The sequence below is a fragment of the Schistocerca piceifrons genome, chromosome X, assembly GCF_021461385.2.
Source record: "Schistocerca piceifrons isolate TAMUIC-IGC-003096 chromosome X, iqSchPice1.1, whole genome shotgun sequence".
In the NCBI taxonomy this organism is placed as follows: Eukaryota; Metazoa; Arthropoda; class Insecta; order Orthoptera; family Acrididae; genus Schistocerca; species Schistocerca piceifrons.
Genome location: NC_060149.1, coordinates 216337253 through 216362445, shown reverse-complemented (window position 1 = coordinate 216362445; position 25193 = coordinate 216337253). Strand labels below are relative to the sequence as shown.

The following is a 25193-nucleotide window of genomic DNA, read 5'->3' as shown; positions in this document are numbered from 1 at the left end:
CCTTTGCTGTAGATCAAGATGTTGTGTAGTTCAGTGTCAACTGCATATTCCCCTAAGGCATTTAGCTATCTCAAGGTTCTTTACTTGTTGGGAACTAGAAATTTCTACCAACAGAGTCCCATTACACAATAGCTTGACAGATTTTAAAGTGCCAGTAATGTCCTCTAAATACGTTCGAATATAGAAATGGGAAACTTTCTCAAAGTTGTCCTATTTGCTTTTAACTACTGAAAACACATTCTGACTGGTAGCAAACATTCTGTTACTACTAACACAAGAACTCTGAAAAATCCCTACACACTTTACGACAGTCAGTATATACAATGCAAGCTGAATAATGACAAGCTTAGAGAAACATTAACACAACTATTAACTGTCCAAGTATACAGTCCTATTGCTGACAACTGAATGCACACTGGCATCGAGCTGGTCTGACTCCAGAATGTTTGCATAGTATGGAGAAGATACAAGTGGATGAGGCCTCACTAGTAGCTGCCCAAAATGTTCATACTTGTTGGCTGTGGCACTGGCTGTAGGTGATGGTGGCACACTTGCTTTGCTCTTTGCCTGGCAGCCACTGGGGCCACATAAAAACACTGTGGTGGCTGATTGCACGGGCACACAGTCAAAATACCCACCTGTGAAACATCCATTCCACTGGGAGTTGAAGAATTCCATCTCAATCCCAGAAGTCTCTCCTCCCGAACAGGCCATGAAGGCCACACAGTACTGACTGGGTGCAGTGTCATCCTCAGCTCACAGGCGTCACTGGATGCGGATATGGAGGGACATGTGGTCAGCACACCGTTCTCCCAGCTGTATGTCAGTTTCCGAGACAGGAGCCACTACTTCTCAATCAAGTAGCTCCTCAGTTTACCTCATAAGGGCTGAGTGCACCCCACTTGCCAACAGTGTTCGGCAGACCGGATGGTCACCCATCCAAGTGCTAGCCCAGCCCAACAGCACTTAACTTCGATGATCTGACGGGAACCGGTGTTACCACTGTGGCAAGGCCGTTGGCAGTCCCATGAGTAGCTAGGGAAATAATGGTCCACTCAGACAGAGCCCCTCTTGCCTGAGTAAGTGTTATACAATTGAGGTGTGGCAGTCTCCTCTGAGACTGCCTAGTAATGACTGTTCCACCTAAACAGCCATGCATCTCATCGGCACGCAACACACCTTGAGACTGAGAGGTTTTTTTTAATGGAGGTAGTCAAGCCATGATATCCATTCCCTGTGGAAGATTCCACCACTGCAATGTGTAGTGGTTTAAGTACATCCAGAGCTTACTGTGACAGAGGACTGGTGGCACTTACTAGTCCCCAGGTCAGTAGCCCCAGGGTCACCAAGTCTATACCCAGCAAACAAATGCCAAGGCCTTGAGGGCTGAATCAAAAGTTTTTGGTTTAAAGTAGCGCCAGAAAAGATCTGCTTGTATTACTCAAAGTGCAAAATTCTCTTAAGAACTGATCAGATACACAAAATCTAGAAATTTAATGTAGGAATCAAAGATTACGACAGGCATTTTAAATAGGGCTCTGCAAACGCATTCCTCGACTTCATATTTTTTGGATGCTGTTTAATGTTCATCAGACATTGATAAAATTAAAGAAAAGAGCACACACATCACATACCAGCATGAGAATGTACTTGCAACATTTCATGTGGGCAGGTATTGAGGTTTTGACTGCATGTTTGTGAATCTAACCCAAAGTATTCAGATTACAAGGAAGTAGGAAGTCACAACCAGAGTATCTGGCTGAGTGGTCACATAACAGACATCCAGGTAAGTGAAACACAGCACGAGGTGGGTTGGGAATTGAATGTGTGTTCAGTATCATGTGATGAAGATTCCAGGAGGTAAGAAACATTTAATAACAAGAATGATAAGGTCAATCATATGCTACAACACACCACAAAGCCTGAATTCAATCTTTCAGATACAAGCATTATGTTCAAGAAATGAAACATGTAACTGATGGATACAGGTTTATAGTCTAGCTAATTTTTCAGTAGTTTGTGTTCAAGTTACTTGCTTTTCCTTACTTGAGAGAGTATACATTTCTACTTTCCATCTTTCCTCAAATATGAACAAAATATTTATTTTGATAAAGTAAAACATCAATGAAATTTCATAACCTTGACAAATTTTCTGCAGCACAATGGGATTTTAAGGAAGGTGGTGGCTGAGGTGGTAAATGCTTTTCATGAATAAGAACAGTTCAGATCTCTTATTTTAGATGTAATAAAATTGTTAAAGTACACCACATATAAAAAATAGCGCTCTTTCATATAGTGTCAAAATTTCTTTAACAGTGTTAGCATTATCACATTTCAACTTATGGAAACAGAGATACAGGAGGCATACATACAATCAAAAGCCAAATACACATCTTTGAACACAAAATTAGTATACCCTAATCACTCGAAAAATTATATTCCAGTGCTGTGGCTCAAGTATACACAGGTACAAGGAAAACATCATTCAGGTACATGCTACAAATTTTGCAGCAACAGAACTTCTGCAGCTCCCACAAAAGAAGTTATTTAAAAATCACAAGTGCTGCAGTAAACCTTACTATATCACTGTAACCATATTTATCAGGCATGTGTTGGAATCTCTAAAATACCAACATGAAGACTAATAATAAACACTTGTCTTTAATTATAAGGATATGTGGTTATTGGGAAATCACTCAGCTCAACAAACGCACAGTACCACCACTCTATGGCACTCGTCCAGCAACACAACCTGCAAAGAGGAAAAAAAAACTACACTTTTGAGTCTCATAAATTAACTGACACTCGTTACAAATGTATGGGAAACTTTTATGGGACATGTTTGATCGTATATGAATATTATCATTACTATTACAAACAATATAATGGCTGTAGTAAAGATAACTTATAATGTGGATCATACCTGGCCCAAGAATAAACTGAAAAGCTGATGTGTGTATAACAAACACGCAGTGCCAACATAAATGAATAAGCAGTATAGATGATGAGGTAGTGTTCAATGCTCTTTCTTTGAAAGCCCCCCTCCCTCCAAAAGAAAGAGAGAGAGATATGGAGATGGTTATCAAGGTGTGTTGAAATAATTTTACAATTTCAGTGGAGAAATGATCAGCCTGTAACTATGTTTTTTTTTCTACTGCTACCTTTGTACACAGAGAGCATTTCGAGGCTGAAAGAAAAGTCATGAGTTCGACATAGTCATTACCACAGTAAATTTTTTCATCGAGGTTTCAAAAAATGTGTTGAACACTGGCCCCCCTCCATCCATCCATTCTTATTTTTCAGACATACAGGTGATACAGTTTTAATTTGGCTGCATGGCAAAGAGGCACTGCAGCAGTTCAGTGAGCATACAAGCAGTAAACATTCAAATATAGGATTTACAGCAGATACAGATAAGGGTGGGAAGCTGTCTGTCATAGATATGTTGGTTGTACAGAAAGCAGATGGAGGACACACTGTATCAAAAACTGATGCACACAGACCATTATCACAATGGGCATAACTTTCAACAACTAGCACAGAAGGTAGCTATGCTGAACGGCCTAATACACAGAGCCAGGATACTTCAGACAAATACCACCATGGATCTGGGCTTAATCATCTGACAACTATGTTAAGAAGGAATAGGCATTGAGTCCATGACATTAGGTTAACTCTGCCCACTTCCATTCTGAGGTGCAACAACAAGTAAGATTGGCAGAGCCTTAAACACACCTGAACTCAGACCTGCCTTCTAGACACCCACAAAAATTAAAGAAAATTTGTGCCCAGTTATAGATAAACTCAGCCAGAGAGTACCAGGAATTTAATATATTCCTTTTCAGCATGGCAGCAGTTACATGAGGCAGCTGATCACCAAGTTGAACATCAGCGCCATCTCAAGTACAGAAATTTTAAAAAAATCTGTGTTGGCTGAGTAAAGTCTGATGAATAAACATAAGAGTATGTTTGAAATCTAAGCACAGAAGTGGGAGTCTTACCAGTTCCATAACAGTCCAAGTTAGTCCCTGACAACGGTGATGATGACAGTCATTGAAAGCTTGGGATTTTATCCAAATTTTATGGGGCAAGTTAAATGAGATTTTTTTTATCCACAGCAAAGAAATATTGAGAGAAACTAAGAGATGAATGTGGAAGACTAGAGTAGAAACTGTTAAGAGTGAAGAACCAGGAGGGGGGGATCAGGTGTAACACAAAACTAGTTGCATAACACAGCTTTCTTCACAAGAATACAGCCTTTTTGGACTTTCAGCACAGACAATACAGTTGTGCATAGGTTTCCTTCAGCAAAAAGTTACTTTGTTTATATCTCTGGAGACTTAAACCAGTACTCTCATATATAATTTGCTATGGTAAATCAAAAACAGCTTCACTCTCATTCGAGGTGAGCAATGGATCACAATCAAACACCTTACAGCTCATCCTGAAGTCTCTGTTGGTAGTGTTGACACACTCATGCACCAGCTGGGTTACTCAAAGGTGTGTAGCAATTGCTTATGGCAATGCTCTTTACTGTATCTATCTCATTCTTGACAGTGTTTTCTTCTAAATCAAGGGAGTGTACTCTGTGTAGCATGGGCCTAAATGCAGCATGTTTCTGTGTAGTGGGATGGCATAATGAGTTGTCCAGTGTTTTGTCTGTGTATGTGCATGTGCATTTTCTGTGTACGCTGAACTTGTGTTTTTGTTGGTGGTTGGTGATTTTAAGATTCAGGAAGTTTATGCTCTTGTTGTCCTCATGCTCTATTGTGAATTTCATGTTTTTGTGGAAAGAATTGAAATCTGCTAGTAGTTCTTCGAGCTCATCTTTTGTTCCATCAAATAGCAGCAAGGTGTCATCAACATATCTCCAGTAATATACTACTTTACTTTTGAGTCTATTGTCTTCATTAAAGAACTTACTTTCCAGATGATTGAGAAATATGTCTGCCATATAGAGCATGATGACAACAAGAGCATAAACTTCCTGGATCTTAAAATCACCAACCACCGACAAAAACACAAATTCAGCATACACAGAAAATGCACATACACAGACATAACACTGGCCAACTCTTCATACCATCCCACCACACAGAAACATGCTGCATTTAGATCCATGCTACATAGAGTACACTCCCTTAATTTAAAAGAAAACATTGTCAAGAATGAGATAGATACAATGAAGAGCATTGCCATAAGCAATGGCTACACAGTCAAAACAATTGACAATTTAAGCAGACAAATACACAAAAGCAAGACAACGAATGGACACACTGTGAAAGAAGAGAAAATATTCACCAGTATCCCATACTTGGGCCCCATATAACAAAAAATTGCCAACTTTTTCAGAAAAAAATGTAACAGTTGCATTCTCAACCAATAATAAGTTAGGAAACCTACTCATCCATAATGTAAAATCAAATACACAAACATACAACAACAGCAGAGTGTACAAAGTATCATGCCCCAGTTGTCCTGCCTACTATGCAGGGAAAACAGGTAGAAACTTCAAGACCCGTTTTCAAGAACATGTACATGCTTTCAGGCTCAAGAATTTCAAAAAATCAGTCATTGCATAACATATGTTGGAAATGAAACATGTCATCAACAGTCTAGAAAACAATTTGGTAATACTACATAATGAACCCAATGGTAAGACCCTAAGTCTGTTAGAACAACTGGAGATATACCTCCACAAAATAAAAAAAAAACCAGAATCTATGTTAAATGAACAAACAGATTTCACAAGCCATAGTTATTTCAGTAATTTTAAACACCTATTCTAAAGTTATTTCTTGCACATGTCAATTGTTTATAGTTATATTTTTAGCACTACGAATAAATTCATCTTTGACAACACCACGTACAAAAACACCTGTGAAATGTTTATAAACATGTGTGTGCAAATTTACATCCTGAATGAAGTGACATGTACTAAAACGACAGAGAAAAGAATGTTTGCCGGTACTAAAACATTGAAAATGCTTTCCTTGGATTATGGGGTAAGTTTACACTGTTCATTTCCCACTATTTTGCACATATTTTCTGCGTTCGGTTTACGAAATTCATAACCTAACATTAAACCTTTTGTGACAGGAATATGCATTTCACTTCCTTCAGGAGAAGAAATAAAACATGCATTAAGACAAATTACACCTGATGATGGACCCACAGGGTCTGAAATGCATCGTGTAGTTAATAAAACACAAAACAGTTGTGACTGAAGGCATTGTTTAATTCATACCTCAAATGTTTTGAATACAGTTACATTTTAAGCTGCAAAATATGGATAAAATTAAACTTCTCCTTCTCCACGAAAATGTAAGGACTCTCCCAAGTCTCCACACCCAAGAGGAGCTCACAAAACTTCATGGACTGTTCTTCCTCATCCACCCTACAGCCCGCATCTCGCACCTTCCAACTTCCAACTGTTTGGCCTAATGAAGGATGCATCCTCAGGAAGCTGTATCTGGATGATGGCAAGGTACGCTCCAACCAGTGGAGTGGTGCCATGCAGGAACACAGGCCCTCACAGTATGGTGACGTAAGGCCGTCACATTGAATGGAGATTATATTCAAAACAGTGTTTTGTAGCAAAAAGTGTGGGTAAAAATATAGTGTTCTGGAATCCTGAACAAAATCAATCTGCTTTCAAAAAAAAAAGTGTTGCATTACTTATTCAACGTCCATCGTAAGTAACTTCCACTGTCAAGAGTCAACTACTGCGGGCTACATCTTGATGACACAGATCATTATTGGCTACTGTGAATTGTAAAAGCACATATATTGATGAAGTGCAGGAAATAACTGGCCAAGTCAATGCTGAACAATAGCAATCTGTACTAAGCCATCCAGAACCATCACAATTCTATAGAAGCCATTATGTAATGTTGATCTTTGCTCACTTCATGTTACAGGTAACTTATTACCAAGGTTGTAAGAATGCTGTTGTTAGATGTTTTGAAGCATTGAAAAAGGTTTCCTAGACCGATGAGATTTAGTATTCGCACGTCAAACACACATAAGGCAAGCAGTCCAATTGCCACTTTCCAGCTGAGCAACATTCAACCAGGTGGTGGAGTTATTACCGTGTTGAGGACGACCATGTGGGATGAGATGGAACTCTGATGTGGCTGCTATCATCTCTCACTGCTCATTGGCAAATGATGAAGGAACCAACTGTCAGACCACATACGTCCATCTATCCACCTACAGTAGACTGCAGATGATTTGTAACTTCAAGCAAGATCATACACCACCACACCTCAATTCAGGAATGGAGTCAGAATGGTTTGGTGGTGACATTGTTTTTGGGACACTTAACAACATGGTTATCAGTAACATTGCATGATATGAAGTAAATGCGTGGTGGATCAAACAAATACTTTCATCTTAAGCTATCTTCTTGGACACACATAAGAGACTTGAAAGAGTGCCTGGCACAAACAATGCAACGAAGGACAATCTGTGTAGAATTCTTTGCACATTCGAGGTTGATCGTGACAATTTTTAATTGAACATCGTCCCAGGTGATGAAAAATGCATTCATCATATCGAACTGGAAACAAAACAGCAATCCATAGAGTCGTGCCACACCAACTCTCCTGTTGTCATGACACAAAATACCAAACAAAATTAGAACTAACTGAAAAATACTAAAAGTTATTTCTTAATACATGTGGCTAAATGATCACACTGCTACCCTGTTGCCTAAAGTGAAAATGCAATTAAGTAAAATGTCGCACACTGGCACTGGTACGCCACAAGCACCACCTTTGGTGCGTCCTCTGGCCGGAGGAAGAATCATTTGAAGAAATCTTCATGGACTTGAGTGAAAATGAATTGTGTACCAGGTTGTCTAGTTTCAGTGATATTGCACAAGATGTGAGCACCTAGCACCCAGCTCTGACTAGTATCTGCTAGTAGCAGGTGGCAATACAGCGGTCATGTTCCAGCACGGTTCCTCAACACTTTTAGTGACTTGTGGAGTCCACGCAATGCTGCATCACTAAGGACAGTAGAATTTAGCAAACATGATAATGACAAAAATTACACGAAATCAGTGGTTTTCAGTCACATAACACGAAACTGGCGATTTTTACGAGATAGCATGAAATTTGTAATTTTGCAACATTAAAATGTTCTAAATCTGAGGATAGCAGTTTACTGATATATGTAACTAACCATTATTGAATGTTGAAACTGCATTTTTAGGTTTGTGCATAATTTTAAATTGTTAAATTGACAGTTCACTTCCCAACTTTGATGTGATGACAAAAATAGCACTGAAATTAGCAAAAATAATGTGGAATTCTGCAAGAGAGAGAGAGAGAGAGAGAGAGAGAGAGAGAGAGAGAGAGAAGAAGAAATAAAAACAAGTTTGGCTAAAAACAACAGCAAAATGGACAAAAAACGACCAAAATTGGCAATGTAAACAACGCTGAATTTGGTGAAAAACTAACACTGACTTTGGCGAAAAACAGCACCAAACGCAGCAGAACAGGGCAACGAACCCGGCAGAACAGGGCAAAACACGGCACCGAACACGGCACTGAACCCGGCAGAACACGGCACTGAACCCGGCAGAACACAACAACAAATCTGGCGAAAAGCAACACAACATCTGGCAAAAAACAACAAAAAATTTGGCAAAAGACTTTGAATATTTCAAATAAATAATAATAAATTTAGCAAAAACAACACTGAATTTGGCAGAAAATGATACCACATGTGCCAAAAAACCTCCGAATTTGCAAGTAAATAATAATGAATTTGGCAAAAATATGTATTAACTAATTTGGAGGAGAAAAGGACCAAATGTGGCGAACGTTGACACTAAATTTGATGAAAAGTAACATAGAATTTGGTGAAAGATAACATTGAAAACAATTTTTTTCTGTACCTGTGCACCATTCATGTGATAAGAGTAGAAGGGGATTCTATATGAAACCACACAGGTAAGCTCATACAACCAAATTTCAATCTTTCCCTTACAATGATACATAGGCCATTTTGGAGCAATGCAGATGGTGTGGAACTGGTACCAGGCAAGCATATAACCCTCCACAGATGACATAACGCATGGCAGTGAAGTGGTATGCACATATCACTTGGGTGTATGGAATCAATACAGTAAGAGAGGTGGACATGAAGATGTGACAGAGTAGCAGAAAGGAGTGTTTGGACACATCCAAGTGTACACCATGAAGGAAGTTGCCTAATTTATTAGAGTATCAACATGGACTGTCCAATGTGTGTACATGGCACAGTGTACAACTTTTTAGCCATGTACCCAGTGTAAGAATACGAGGGGCGTTTGAAAAGTCCAAGCAAAAATAAAAACTACTTACGTGTTTGAGGTAAACCTTTTTTTTAATTTTTCGACATAGTCTCCTTTTAGACTTATACACTTCATCCAATGCTGTTCTAATTTGTTGATCCCTTCCAAATAATAGGAATTGTCCAAGTCTGCAAAATAGGTATTAGTTGCTGCAGTCACCTCCTTGTTTGAATAAAATCTTTGTCCTGCCAGCCATTTCTTGAAATTGGGGAACAAATAGTAGTCCAAGGGAGCCAAGTCTGGAGAATAGGGGGGATGTGAAACGAGCTGGAATCCTATTTCCATTAATTTTGCAACCACAACTGCTGAGGTGTGTACTGGTACACTGTCGTGATGGAAAAGGACTTTTTTGCAGTCCAATCACGGGCGTTTTTCTTGCAGCTAGGTTTTCAAACAGTCCATTAACAATGAATAATATGTACCTGTAATAGTTTCACCCTTTTCCAGATAGTCGATGAGGATTATCCCTTGTGAATCCCAAAAGACAGTCGCCATAACCTTTCCGGCCGAAGGACTGGTCTTCGTCTTTTTTGGTGCAGATTTTCCCTAGGTAACCCATTGTTTAGACTGTTGTTTAGTCTCAGGGGTATAATAATGTATCCATGTTTCATCCACAGTGACAAAACGATGATTAAAGTCCTGCGGATTCTTCCTGAACGGCTGCAAACCATCCCAGCAACACTTCACACACTTCTGTTTTTGGTCAAGTGTGAGCAATCGCGGAACCCATCTTGCGGATAGCTTTCTCATGTCCAAATGTTTATGCAAAATATTATGTACCCATTCATTCAAGATTACCACGCACTTTAACTCTTCTGTCATCCATCAACATATCATGGATTTTATCAATGATTTCTGGAGTCGTAACCTCCACAGGGCGTTCAGCATCACTTGTGCCCATATAGCCACTCTGAAAATTTTGAAACCGCTCATAAACTGTTCTAATCGAAGGTGCAGAGTCACTGTAATGTTTATCAAGCTTCTCTTTAGTCTCCTGAGGCGTTTTGTCTTTCATAAAGTAATGTTTAATCACCACACGAAATTCTTTTTCGTCCATTTTTTGACAATCACTCGACTTCCTTGATTCACACGAATGCCAAACATAAAGAAATAGACCAATATAGCTGAAACTTGGTGTGCGTTCTTTCCAAAGATGCTACTAACTAAACATGACCTCGATACACGCAGATGGTGCCATCTCTCGGACTTTTCAAACGCCCCTCATAGTGGTTGTGAAAAGATCTTAACCAGCAAGGGACCACTGATGACCAAGCGAGATGGCACACTGGTTAGCACACTGGATTCACATGCGGGAGGACAATGGTTCAAACCCACTTGCGGTCATCCTGATTTAGGTTTTCCACAATTTCCCTAAATCACTTGAGGCAAATGACGGGATGGTTCCTTTGAAAGGGCATCACCAACTTCCTTCCCCATCCTTCCCTAACCTGATGGGACCAACGATCCCTTCCCCTGAACCAACCAACCAACCAACCACGGATGAGAGTCATGCCTTGTTTCTGGTAATCAGTTTCAAGCTCAACAGGAATTGCTGCTGTCAGTGAGTGCAGGTCCTTTTTACGAGTTTCTGAGTGAACTCTGTGAAGAGAATGGCATGCAAGAGACAACTGGTGTTGGGTACCTCACAAAAGGCTACTGCTCACAGCAGTATACAAAGGTGCAGAACTTCAACTGTCTGAAAAAATAAATTTTACAGTAGCTGACTGGAGGCATGTAGTACGGTTTGACGAGTCATGATTTTACCTCTTTTTCAAATGATGCAAGATGCCAAGTGCACTGACAGCCCAATGACATCTTTAATCTTCTGTGCACGGAAAGTCAAGTTGAGGCAGGTGGTGGTTCTGTGATGCTTTCATACCATCAACTGGGTGCAGTCATTCAGGTTGCCATAAACATTCTCGGTGACCAAGTATTGGTCATTCTTATACATTCACGATGAGTTTTCTGTCGACCCTCCCATCTTCTGAGATGACAACAGCTGTGTTCATATTCCTCATTTGAGAAACACTCAGGCACTATTGCACCTCCACTGGCCTGCTCAATCACCCACTTTTAATCACATAGAAAATACCTGAGTCTATTGGGAACAGGGGGAAAAGCATAGCAATCAACATCTCCATAATTTGGTAACTCGATAGGATCTCATCAATAACAAATGGTTTTAGCTGGATGTGGCATATATGAAGTAGTTTGTGGACTCTGTTGCTTACAAAATTAAGGCCATTATCAAGGCCAGAGGTGGTGTTCTACAGTATTACTATGAAGTCTCCAGGGTTGGCTAATTTATTGTTCTTATGTAATTCAGTTTGTGTGAGTATTTCTGTTCCATGTTCTGGAATGTGGATTGTCTACGTTATTGTGGAAAATTGGTGGTGGTGGTAAGCAAATGTCGAACAATATATCCACTTCTGCTGATTTTTTTAATCCTGTGACTCTCTCTTACAATGTTTTGGCATGTTTCTTCTGTACCTGTTCTAAAATTTTGGATATGCAAACAACATATCTCAATTGGGGCAGCTAAATCACTATTGGTCTCAATCGTACACTGTCCATGGCTTCCTTTTACAAATGCTGTGGCCAAATTTCACTTTGGAGAGAGCAATATCATGTTACATTCTTCCCATAACGTAAAATTTCTCAGTTCTGAAATGTGCATTAATACAGTAATCTAACAACATGGTATAGCTTTGTAGCTGTGTGTATATTATGTGGTTAATCATTTAATGTAAGTAGCCTGAATAATATTGCAACATAGTATAACTGTCCAAAAACTATCCATGTAGTAATGATTATTAATAAGATCACTAAATTAAACATGAATGGCTTGCAAGGAGGATGGAATAGTGCTGTCTATGCACCCAACTTTTCTCGTATTTATTGGTTTGCATATAAATTACACAGCCAAGCTAACAAAGCGGTGAATTAATAACTATAACAATGCTTTAAGAAAATAAAAACCCTTAATGTGAAAGTTTGTTTCCAACTGAGAGCTTTTCTCCTTTAACCCCCCCCCCCCCCAATTATTTTTATATATCTTTTCCTTTCAGTCAAGCTCTCTAATGTCCAGAATTACTTGCTAATCTGAGACGAAATTCTTTTATTCTTTGCAGAATGTAAACCGTGCTGATCTCAAGTTAAAACTATGCATCAGACAATGGGTTGAACCCTGACATCTGCTTTTCTCGGTCTGTATTGTTCCTACTGAACTATCTAAGCATGCCGCATGTATCAGTGTAAAATTTAATCTTGCCACTGGTTGCTCTCCATTCCTTCAAGAACTTCACAAAGGCTCAACCAGCCATACTAAACAGACCGGTGCAAGCCTTTCAATTTGTGACACCACTTTGGTTGCTTGTATACGAATTTTGCTCACACAAATTCTCACTTAGCTTTAGGATTCTGAGGGGATTCAGCCTGAAGTTTCCACCACAGAAAAATATGAGGCAAACACTGAGAAATGAATTCAAGACTTTTGTGTCAGCAGCTACAGTAGTGTGGAAACTAAGAAGGTGCCTGTGCGACACATTCTGTAGAGAGAGAGAAAGAATACTTCACAGTGTCTCCAGTGTGCTCTGTATCTGGCCAATATCAAATATTCCAGCCATTGTCTGCCCTGTTAACTAGCAATTCTGGGTTGGGTGCCAATGTTCCTGTTTCAAATTCTCCCTACAAATAACTATTGCTGTCACTTCTTAACATACTAGTTTTTGTGTTTGCTTTATGTTACTCACAATGAATATTATAGTGGCTAATACCCTAACAATAGCTACACTAACATGAAAATCAACCCTAGAAATTCTTTACGCACCCCAAAGTGCACAGTACAGAGAGATGTGATACAATTATGCTACTGGCTGAAGTTTCACGTGGTACATTGTTCATTGCCACAGCACATTGCCCCACCAACGGCTTTGTTATGTACTCACCACTACAGCAGCACTAATCCCCAGACCACAGTTGTTGGCCCCTCAAGCCATTGATCCATGATAACGGATTCAACTGCGAGTTTTGACTTCACCGCACCACCATTATAACTGATAGGAGACAGTTTTACTCTTGACAGTGTATGTATTACATTGGACACTTGTAAAAAGTTAAAACTGACTACAAAATTAAGTTTAGTATGAATAGGGACTAGATATTGATGGACTTATGATCTAAGTTGATTTGGGAGGCATGCTTGGGTGCCTCAACAGGAGAGTATTGCCTGTGTACGACAGATGTCTGGGTTTGAGTACCATAAGGAGAATTGTTTCAATTGCTTACAAGTCTTCCACTTTACTTTATAGCCTCTATGTGTATATTCCTATGTCACTTTTCTCCTTGGCTCCCATGTAGCACTCTTTCTGATGTCACTATCACATTCTGTTGGAACAGTACATAATGTGTGTATTTTTAGACAGCTTCCAGCTATCATTTACCACTGCCATTCCGGATCTTATTTTGTCAGTGCTATTTTAACCTTTACCTTATTTAAATAACATTAAAAATGAAAACTCTTAACACTGCAACAATATATTAAATAACTTTAAGATAATAATCACAGTACAATACTGTTAACGAATCTCAGGCAGCAAGCAAAAAATTAAATATGTAATTTTCATTCATATTTAGAAGGACACACAAAATTATGTATGCTTCCCTTCACTATAAAGTAGTGGGTTAAAAACAGTACAAGGGGACTAAGACTGTATGTATTATACAATCATATTTACTGTAAGAATACTTATGTATGAGAAGCCAACAATTAGGAAAACTAATGCCTGAATTGGGCATATTTCAAATTAGCTTACACTGGCTACTCTCAAAACGTACCATAAGAATTTGTAATGATGCTAGTCTCCCAAGGACAATCTTTGATTGTTGGAAGGCTTCAGTACAGTTTTAGCATTCACTGCTTCAGGAAAGCGTTCATGGTATCTTTCAATCCTAAGGTATTTGACTGTGACAAGGTGTGCTGTAAAGTAGAAACAGCAAAACTTTTAAGGCAGTGATATGAGAAATAATTAAAGTTCATCTGTGAAAAATTTAGAGCTTTGTATCAAATAACAAGTGACCAACAATAGTAAATAATACAAAATATTTAGTTTAATTTCTGGAACTCTCCTCTAGCTAAATACTGCAAATGTTTAAATGCATACAGTTTCAAGTCATTTTAACTAAAATACATAGTTAGACAATTCAAACATAATAAACAACAGTGTTCAGTCTTCTCAACAATGACTGAAATCATGACTGAAATAATTAATCATAACCAGTAAGAAAGATTAGTATGTAAATCTATAGAATGTGTTTGTATGTTACTAATGAATATTATATCATTTCAGGTTTGCTATGAGGCTGAGGTAAATGGGACCATATAAGATTTTTTAAATGTCAAGAAGCAACAAATGATAAAAATATTCATTGATTTGGTCCATGTGATTTGATACTGTGCAATGAGTAACAGATGTCAGACAAAACATGTTAATATTTACAACGGGCAGATTATGGTTTACAATACACTGTAGCAGGTTTATAGAAGATTTGGTTCACTAAATAGTTCATGTGTTATATGTAACCATAGCCAGCACATTTACAGTTCTAGACATTTGTTATAGAGTAAAACCAGTGACACAGCAAATAAGACTTCATAAAATGTATTCACAGTTGCGAACACGGACAACCATCAGCTGTACAATGGAATGACAACAATGAAAATTTGGGCCAGACTAAAACTCGAACCTGGATTTCCTGCTTATTGTGAGCATAGTATTTCTGAAACATACTGACACTGCAGTATTGTAAATAAAACTTCATTGCTTTACAGAAACGTGTATCGCCTGCAGTAGCATTTATACTTGTGGGGAGCTTATTGAGCAGCTAGAGGCCCATATGGAATGCTCCATTTTGATAAAGCTGTGTATTAACATGTAACACACCCCAGTTTGAATTTATTCTAGTATAATGTTTGTAAATTTCAGTGTTTTTCTTAAGTCTGCATCTAGTTGAGCACCAAGAGGTTTTTTAAAGAACTTTACAGTCCTGAGAATTTATAAGCAATGTAGTGTTAGGCCCTCTAGTTTCCTGAAAATTGGTTTGCAAGAGTCTGTAGTTTTGCTTCCATTAATGATCCTGATGACACTCTTCTGGATTCTAAAAGTACTAAGGACAGATGGAGAATTACACTGGAATATCACACCATACCTTAGGGAAGTCTATACATGTATATGGTATGCACTTTTTACTGTTTTATGACTAGTATATGCTTACAGCACACTTAATGCATAACAGCTAGTACATATTTTAGCTTTTAGTTGATCAATATTATATTTCAGTTTACCTTGTAACCATAGACCCAAAAATTTAAATTCAGTGATTTTTTATTGGTTGGTTATTTACTGTTAAAAGTTATTGAGAGGGGTTTGTGTTTTGTATCGTCTGAATATTCATGAACTGTCTTTTTGGTGCTGATGGTTAGTCTGTTGTTTATTGCCCAGTTACTGAACTGTTCCATAGCCAAGTTCACAGCTTTCTTAACAGCACTATGTTGTCCATTTGGGAAGTACAGTTGTATCACATGCAAATATATTGGTTCTGTGAGTGTCTACAGTTAAGCTCAAGTTGAATTTCATTTACTGAATTGAGTTGTTTTTCTGTGTCTAACATACTGTCAATTTTTATCAGCAATATCCTAAAATCCACTTTGGGAAAAGCCTTCGGCAGATCTAGAAACATGCCCATAGTGGGTTGTTCTGTATATGGAAGATATATTATTATTTTAATGCAATTATATATATACACAACTGTTTCTGTAGATTTATTGTAATTAAACTCATGTTGAAATACACTCAGCATACCTCTCTTGTCAATAAAGTCCATCAACTTTTGTGCATGCTGTTCTAAAATACTTCAGGGAAGTATGATGAAATTGTGATACGTCCATAATTGCTCTTTTTTTCCATCTCTTTTGAAAACAAGAATTACTTTTCAGATTTTCAGTGACACTGGAAAAGTACCAGCTGGGAAAGAATAGTCGCAGAGGTGAGTAAGTGTTTCAGCAACAGTATGAGCACACTTCTTCATGATAGTTGCTGTAATACCACCAATGGAAACTGCAAAGGACTTGTTTTTACATCATCATCTTTAGTGACTGTTATAATGAATATTGCCTGTGCACAAATGAATTTTCTGGTTTACTGATTGACATTTAGTGTTTGGGTTATTTTTAACCAATTATTTCGCTATGCTTGTAAAGAATTTGTTGAAAGTGGTCACAACAGAGTCAAGATTAGTTATCATTTCGTTGTTGTGTTTAATTTTTATGTTTATGTGCATTGCTTTGTTACGCCTCTTTCCCTTTTTATATTTCACATTGCTTTTACTTTGTTGTCAGCTTTGTCAATATACTCATCATCATGCATCCTTGTAACCTGTCTTATGACCCCTGTTAGGATACATTTACAGCTTTTTATAGAATTTGAGCGGTTTAGAGGAGTCATTACTTTGGATGCACAACTTATGAGTATTCTCTAAATGTTTGCGGAATTTTTTTTTATACTTTGAGTAACCAAATTCTTGTTCTATTTTGGGTGAGAAAGTCAATTTTAAAGTCATGAAACACACAATTACATCATGTTTGAATTTCTTAAAAACAAGTCCAGTTTATGCAGGAAATCATTAAGATTACTTCAGGGTGGACGGTAAACTGTTGCTACAATGAGATTCAGGTTTGCAAATTTTATGGTTGCACTTTCAAAGATATTGTCTTTTCTTATTTCTTTTAGGGTAGGTATTGTGTCAGATTCAATATGGTGTCTTGTAAGGATGGATGCCTCACCATGTGTGTTATTGATTCTGGAGTAGTGCTTACAGAATTTGAAATCTGAATGTGAAATTAACTTCATTATGTTGGTGCAGAGCCAATGCTCCGCAGGACACATACTGAGATATCGCTTGGCTCACTGGTTAACAAAATGTTTAAGTCTTCAATTTTAATGGGTAAGGACAGCACATTGTGACAGTAAATTTTGTGTGCACACCAAAAAGACATTGTGGTCCATGTAGCTTATAATGCCTTTATTTTCGTAAGTGTGGTCCTATTTTATATTACTATGGCAGTGTCAGCTGCTGTGTTCAAGGTAACATGCACTGTGTCAAAGAAATCTGTCCGCCACTTTTCTGTACCTTCATGATGATATACTAGTGGCTTTCTTTTCTTTTAACTTGGTCCACCTTACATTTTGTGTGGTTTCATGATGGATGGATTATATATCCAGTTACTGTTGCATCCATTTTCTATTTTATATGGTTATATGACAGGTGGGTTTTATATCCACCTACTATTACGTAAGTTTCTATTACTTACAGTTCATTTTACCTGGGTAGTCGTGCAAGATAGGACCATGCCCCTTCCTCTGTTAAAAACTGATTGGTTTCTTGTTTTTACAGACAATCTAATGATGCCTCAAAAGGGTGAAACATGTCATCGACATTAAATAATTTCACAACCAAGGTTGTTTTTATTCTGAAAGTAAATTTTGAGTTTTGTATTGAGCTTACTAGAGAGGTTTGGAGTCATATGTACTGTGTCACTGACCTTGAGTTTAAATTCTACTGTATTCCATAAATACTGACTTCAGAGCTGTTGTGCTGGCACTGTTGGACATCCTTGGGTGCAAGCCCATCTCCCAGATGTTTCTTTGTTCGTTTTACAGATAGGACAGGCTAGAGGTTCACTTGGCTTGTAGGTGAGCACTTTCCATATTCACAATTCTTCTTGTTAGGAGAGCTGCATTCGAGTTGTTACCTGGCTAGTTTGGGACCTCAAAGTGAGTCCATTTCCCTTCAGTGATTTTTCGACCCTTTGGCCTATTGTTGTTTGAACAGCATAACCACTATTACACTTTTTAACTTCTGGCTTGTTTACTGTGATTCTGTTGCTCATAAGTAGCTTTTTGCCAATTTTTCATTTTGTATTTTTGTCCACAGATTTTAGTAAGGCCACACTATTGTAAATAAGTTTCTTGCCACATTTGTTTAGGTGGGAATCATCTGGTGAGAAATGGTTTCTGGTTAGACACTATGTCAAAGTTTATAGCAACTCTTCTGTCAAACGCATATTTTGCAACAATAGGTGTTTCAGTGAGATGGAGCTTCCACTATTTATTGTCCTATTTAAATTATTCACATAGGATTAACAATGACTTTCATTTTGTGACTTACAGCAATTATTGGTTCCTGTAGTTCAACCACATGCCTCATCTTTAGTTCTAGAGCTTTGTTGGTGTCACCTGACACCCTTCCCCCTCCTCTCCCTCCCAAATCACAGCTAGAGTATCACATGCACTGAAACTTCTCATCAAGTTTCCAGAATTTCTTACAACCTCTTTTGGATGAACACAAGATTTTACTATACTTGTATCTGGTATGAAGTCCTAATTTCCCTTGTAGTTTTTGCACAGGTCTATTCGGTGACTGTCACATTAATATTAGTACATTCCTTCTCCCCAGAAATGTTTGGTAGGTAATGGACTGTTGTTCCTTTTGTTTTTGTCTTGTACACATAAAGTAGCTTGCACTGGCCTGATTCCACTGAATGGTAATTTGATCTTAGACTCTGAAGTTGTTTTAGGCGTTATATTGTGTGTATAACATTAGAATGTATGTGATCAGTAGCGGTGTTCAGTACAAAGTGGTTATCAAGCTTTATAGATTTTTAGCATTATTTCCACATTTAGCACATTCAAACACAGAAATTGGTTCCATTTGATATTCCAGTGCATCAGCTGTGTGTGCCAAGCCAGTTTCCTTATATATGAATTGTGTTGGTACATGCCTAAAATCACATATAATGTGAGACTGCAGTTGATCACTGTTAGTAATCACCACTGGATTCTAAGCACAGTTTACGGCTTAATTTCCTCTCTTTATTTGGTCTTCTGGCGAACAGCATTTTTCGTTAAAGATATTTACATTTGCATGTGGGTTATGAGTTCATAGTTTAGGTGTGTACTGTTTTTCCCATTCTAGTATATTACATTACACTTCTGCTTCTCGGTATAAACCAACAGTTTATCATATTTGATGTTTTGTACCATTATTTCTCATTTTAGAGATGTGATTGTGTGTTCTGCATTGGTGAAACACTGTTTATCTTGAATTCTGCAATGTGTGTAACACATTGGTGTCATGTACACTTCACTATTAAAGTATTTCAGGTTCAACTTTATGTATTTGTGGTGGTATCAGTAATTGCAGTTCGCACATAGAATAGCTCTCATAATTTGTTTTCAAGCAGATTTTACAAACATTACCATAAAATCTCGTTAGAACTGTGGGATTGTCGTCTCCAGACTTTCACCCCGTGCCATGACACATGAAACAAAATATAGACAGTTACAGTACCATCACATACAATGCAAGTAACAAAGATTTGCTAGAAAATGCTTTAACCTGAGATGGCAACTACAAATGGAGAATTAAAATTTCTCCGTAAGGAAAGTTTTTGTAATAAAACTTTACTGTCCTCACTATATGGCACATATAAAACCCTTCTGCATCAGGTTTTCTGTGTCATTTTATCACTTAATATACAAAGATATTAAAATTACAATACCATGAAACATGGAATTATACTTGGAAGAACGAAAAAATGTGCAGGAGATTTTAGTTCAGCATAAATTAACATGTTTTGAGTCCTTAGTACCCTTTATACTAAAAATGAGAAAATGGATACTGACACAAGTAGCATACTGCTATCAGCAAACTAACAGAACAGCAGAAGTTCTCATGATTCATGAATTAAAAAGATTGTATACAAGCAAATTACAGAGTTAGAATTGGATCAAATGATTGAAGGAGGGGGATGGAGGGGGGGGGGGGGGGGGGGGGAGCGATTGAATGAAATGGTAGTCCAAAGACTCTGAAGATGCAACAAGATTGCAGGGACTTCACTACCATATAAATACTACTCATCTTTAGCCATCCTTCTGCTGGACATGTCACCAATCGATCATATATGAGGAGTGACTGAACAGTTCTTGGCTCACCCATGAAATCCTTCCCTCAGCTGAATGTCAGTTTAGCAACTGATAGTATATTCCTCTGCTAGGTTACACACAAAATTTTTCATTAATTTTTTCCCTAGATATTGGAATTTGAAGTGTCTACAGTGTACACTGTTGAAAAATGGGTAGAGAGAGCAAGCATGCAGTCATAAAACACTGCTGAAAAACGGCAAGGGTGGACAGGAGATCCACAATGACATGATGGAAACATTAGGGGAGGATTCCCCTTCCTAATCCACTATGAATAAGTGGATGGCTGAATTCAGGCAAGACAACACCTCTGTCCAAGATACACCTCGCAGTGAAAGACCGGTAACAACTAGTACAGAGGAAAACGTCACTGCAATTCAGGATATTATCATGGCAGACCGGTGTATGACAGAACACTTATATTGCTGAGCAAGTGGACATATCTCAGGAACACATTGGACACATCATAAGAGTTGTACTTCATGCACGAGGTATCATGTCAATGGGTCCCAAGAATGTTGACAGCAGAAAACAAATGCCAGAGACACGTTATGTCCACCGAAAACCTGACCCTTTTTGTGTCAGGTCCTGTGTTTTCTGACAATGAATGAAGCATGAGTTCACCACTTTCAATCTGTACCCAAATTTCAATCAAAACAGTGGAAACACATCTCCTCGTCTAACCCAAAAAGTTCAAGTCAGTCACCTCAGCTGGCAAGATGGCGGTCTCTGTTGTTTGAGGGATGTTATCCCAGCTGAATACCTCAGAAAGGTGAAACAATGAGCAGAGCATATTATGCTGCTCAAATATAATACATTTGAGGGAGAACATCAAAGTGAAATGCGTCGGGATGTCGACAAAATGAGTGCTGTTTCATCAGGGCAATGTGTCTGTGCACACACCTGTCATTGCAATGTTTGCCATCAATGAGTCCTGTGGCTTTGAACTGCTTCAGCACCCACCTTATTCACCTGATATGGCACCCTCTAACTTTCATCTCTTCCCTAAGGTCAACAAACAACTAGCTGGAACCCACTTTTGATCAGATGATGATGTCATGGCTGCACTGTAGGCCTTGGCATGCAGAAAGAAATGTTCTACAAGGAGGGATAATGGACCAGCACCAGTGGCAAAAATGTGTGGCTCTGAAAGGGGACTACATTGAAAAATAGCCATACACATATGGATTACAAGAGCTTTTTTGGTCATCCCTTGTATACTAAAATCAGTAATTAATTGGCCATTAACTTTTTTGTAGCTATCAGTACCAATAAATTTTAGCTTCATACGAAAATAATTTGCCAGGACAGAATACAAAATTACATCCAGTGCTATTCTGATACAATGCAACTGGGTACAGAATGTTATTGAAGTCACTGTGGCTATACAAAATTTGTATGTTGTGCCATGGGTGTGGGTGTATTAGTCTGAAACACATCAGTATCTGTACAGAATCAATATTAACTATAAATGTATAAATTTTCATTTTAGGTTTGTGTGTCTTAGATAAGATGAATGGAAAGTTAGTGTTTAATGACCTCAGTGTCCATGATATCTTAGAGATGGGAGCACAGTCTCAAAGACTGTGAAGGGAATTGGCCAGGTCCTCTTCAAAGGAATCATCCCAACATTTGCCTTCAATGAGTAAGGTAAACCTAAATCAGGATGGCTGTATGAGAATTTGAAACACTGTCCCCTCCTGAATACAAGTCCACTGTCTTAACTAAAGAACCATCTCACTTTGTCGATACCTTTAGGTGATAATGTTTGGAAAGCTCTGCGATGCAGTAAAGAAACCATATTCAAGACTGCACTGTTGGTACAACCATTGGTAGGTTCCTGAATTGAGTGACAGAGAAATGGGGGGGGGAGATTGGATGGTTTTATTATGGTGACAGGTATTAAATCATGTTTGGAACAATATGAGTGTGAAAACGTTTGTTAAATGTAAAATTAACACTCAGGTGCGATCAACTCATGCTTGTAAACTAACTGAAATGAACACAGTATGATTATATTAGTCCAGATAAATGACTGATGTGTTTAATGTGATTTCATATAACCATATTAGTAAAAATTTATTTTCTGTGCAAGTCAATGCAGCTGCATAAAACTGCAAATACCTGTACTAGACAAGCACCTTAAGAAGACTCTTGGTGCTGTGGCTGATGAATGTTGCTGAGCTGACTGAAGTTGAATGACATCAATTGGTATTGACTGATTTCTGATCACTGCAGACTCTAGTTAGCAGACAACACTGTGATAATGATGCACCTACATCTACAAAAAGCAGAAGTGAGTTAACAAATTCCGAAGCATTGTGAGTGAGTTTTAAACCATCTTAAAAATTAAAACTGTCATCAACCTGAAAGTTGGTTTGAACACCACAGTGCTTTGCTAAACATGGTCCTATTGGTTGTACACCATTGCATTTATCTTACCTTTGAACTGACTTATCCGATTAGTTACAGCATGGCCTACATTTAACTTGGACTAGGGAACAAGGTGCAACTTGGGTGTTTTTCATATCAAACAAACACTGCAGAGGTGAAGGAAGGGATAAATGACAATAAAAAAGTCCTAGGGTTCACTTGGGTTCAATGTGTCTGCCGTAGTGTATCACTACTAATTCTTAATTTTTCTTTTAAGGTGATGTAGGATCTTTCAACGTCTTTGTGACAAACATACAGCACATCGTGGGGAACAGCTTTTGTTAGAGACAAAATATTCACTGACACTTCCCAGTGACACAAGGCATCCAATAGTATTTGCTGGTCATGAGATGACGAGACTTCACCGAGCTAGCAGCGTCTACTGACCAGGTGTGCAGTATACAACCTACCCCAGTAAATTGATTTACTTTTGACAAGAAAACAATACAAAATGGAGGAAGATATTTTGTGTGGCCTCCCATGTTTCACACAGAGCAGAGGACTGGATGATAGGCAACACACATTGCACACAAATGCCACAGAGTACCCACACCCTGCCACCTCTCTGAGGCATAAGCAGTCTTAAATGATACTTAGTGTCGTTGGGAAGCATTGGCGAACATTTAGTCTCTAACAAAACTTGTTCTCCATGACATGATCTATCACTCCTAGGCGTTTGTTGCGAAGACTTTGAAACACCCATTTATACAACAGAAATGCTTTTCAGCATGTCCAATATGTGGAAACAGTATCCTAATTTTATATATAATTTTTGACACACTGAACCCCAGGCCTTTCAGCGCTACTATTAAATTGAGATGCCTTAAGTGTGTCTTCCACACACACAACTTAGAAAGTTCCTTAAACTGTCTGCTTTTCCGTGCACATGTTGCTCAGAATAAGAATGAGCCTCCTTATATAAGGAGGAGGAGTGGTGAGCTCTAATGGTCGACTCTACACAGCAGAAAAAAACAGGTATAGGTTTCTAGCCTTTGTAGTAGAATTCCCACAGAATTAAAAATTACAATAAAAGTTAGTTAACACCACATTAGGTGAAGAGTCTTTTGCATTAATATTTGTAAGAGGCAACGCGATCATCTTTTGTGGATGGCACAGAACTGTATTACAACAATATAAGTTCTAGACTGAGAAAATATAACTTATTCTACATTCTCAAAGGCCCAAGAAAGGCCCGTTAACATAATGCTTCTAGGTTCTCTTGATGTGATCTGGAAGAAGCAGCCAATGCCATTCTACTTTGTTGTACAAAAGTACACTCCTCAGAACAGGACCATAGGTAGTGTACAAAGCATTCATCATGACATCAGAAAAAACTAAACAAGAAGTTAGGACCCATAAATGCTAAAACTGCAATGGTCTGTGACCTGTTCCAAGACTTCTGGATATGCACCTACCCTTTCAAAAAATCCACACTAAAGAGTGTTGCTGAGTGAAATGCAGAAACTGGTGAGCAACATGCACCACAGTACTTATACTGAAGAATAAAGGAGGCTGTTAGGGCAAGATAGATATAAGGGGCATTCAAAAAGAAACGAGCCAGAGGCATCATTAAAGAAACATGTACCTGTATGTTACAAGTATTGACCCTGGCTGTTGAGACACTCGTCCCTCTATGACACAAGGTGGTGAATGGCTGTCTCATAAAATTTCCGGGGCTGCAATGTGAACCAGTTCCACACGTAAAGCTGGACGTAGTCATTTGAGGTTAATCATATGCCCCTCAGAGCCTCTTTAAGGGGACCAAAAATGGCTTAATCACAGGGAGAATGGCCTGGACTGTATGGAGTGTGGCAGAGAACCTCCCATTTGAATTTCTGCACGAGAGCTGCGACTGTGTTGGCCAGTGAGACTTTGCATTGTTGTGGAGCAGAGTGACCCCACGGATGAGACTGCCTGGTCGTTTTGATTTGATCACTTGGTGAAGAGTGGTCAAGGTTTGTGAGTAATGCTGGGCATTCACTGTTGTCCTGTGCTGCAGGAAGTTAATCAGAAGGGGGCCATCTTGGTCAAAGAAGAACGTCAGCATAACCTTTCCTGCACTCGTTTGGACGACGACATCCAGCTGTACATGCAGGAGTGGTTCCCATCACAGCCCCAGGAATTTTATGAGACAGCCATTCACCACCTTGTGTCACAGTGGGATAAGTGTCTCAACAGGCAGGATCAATACTTCTAACATACAGATACTGGTTTCTGTAATTATGCCTCCTGTTCGTTTCTTTTTTAACGTCCCTAATAGTTGAAATCTATAGGCATCTGGAGCAGAGTAGGGAACAGAAAAGCAAAAAGGGATGCCTTACAACACTGGATCAAAAAGACCAGTCTGCAAAACACTTCAGCAACTGACCAATGAAAAC

The 25193-nt window shown here is 38.5% G+C and overlaps 1 protein-coding gene and 1 pseudogene across 4 annotated transcripts in view; both read right to left on the bottom strand.

Annotated features, from left to right (window-relative positions):
* Positions 1-903: 903 nt before the first annotated feature.
* LOC124723374 lies at positions 904-1021 on the bottom strand (annotated as a pseudogene).
* A 1200-nt stretch (positions 1022-2221) lies between these two features.
* The window catches only part of LOC124723171 (inner nuclear membrane protein Man1), a 349300-nt gene continuing 326328 nt past the window's right edge, over positions 2222-25193 (bottom strand). For 2 of the 4 annotated variants that reach the window (XM_047248368.1, XM_047248369.1), the window contains exons 11-12: positions 14180-14321; positions 2222-2752 (exon numbers count right to left, since the gene is read on the bottom strand). In XM_047248368.1, coding sequence (XP_047104324.1) covers positions 14200-14321 — 122 coding nt within the window. In that variant the 3' untranslated portion in view covers positions 2222-2752; positions 14180-14199. Of the gene's footprint in view, positions 2753-14179; positions 14322-22506; positions 22664-25193 lie in introns of those variants that run through there. The other 2 variants (XR_007006525.1, XR_007006526.1) reach the window with 2 other exon arrangements.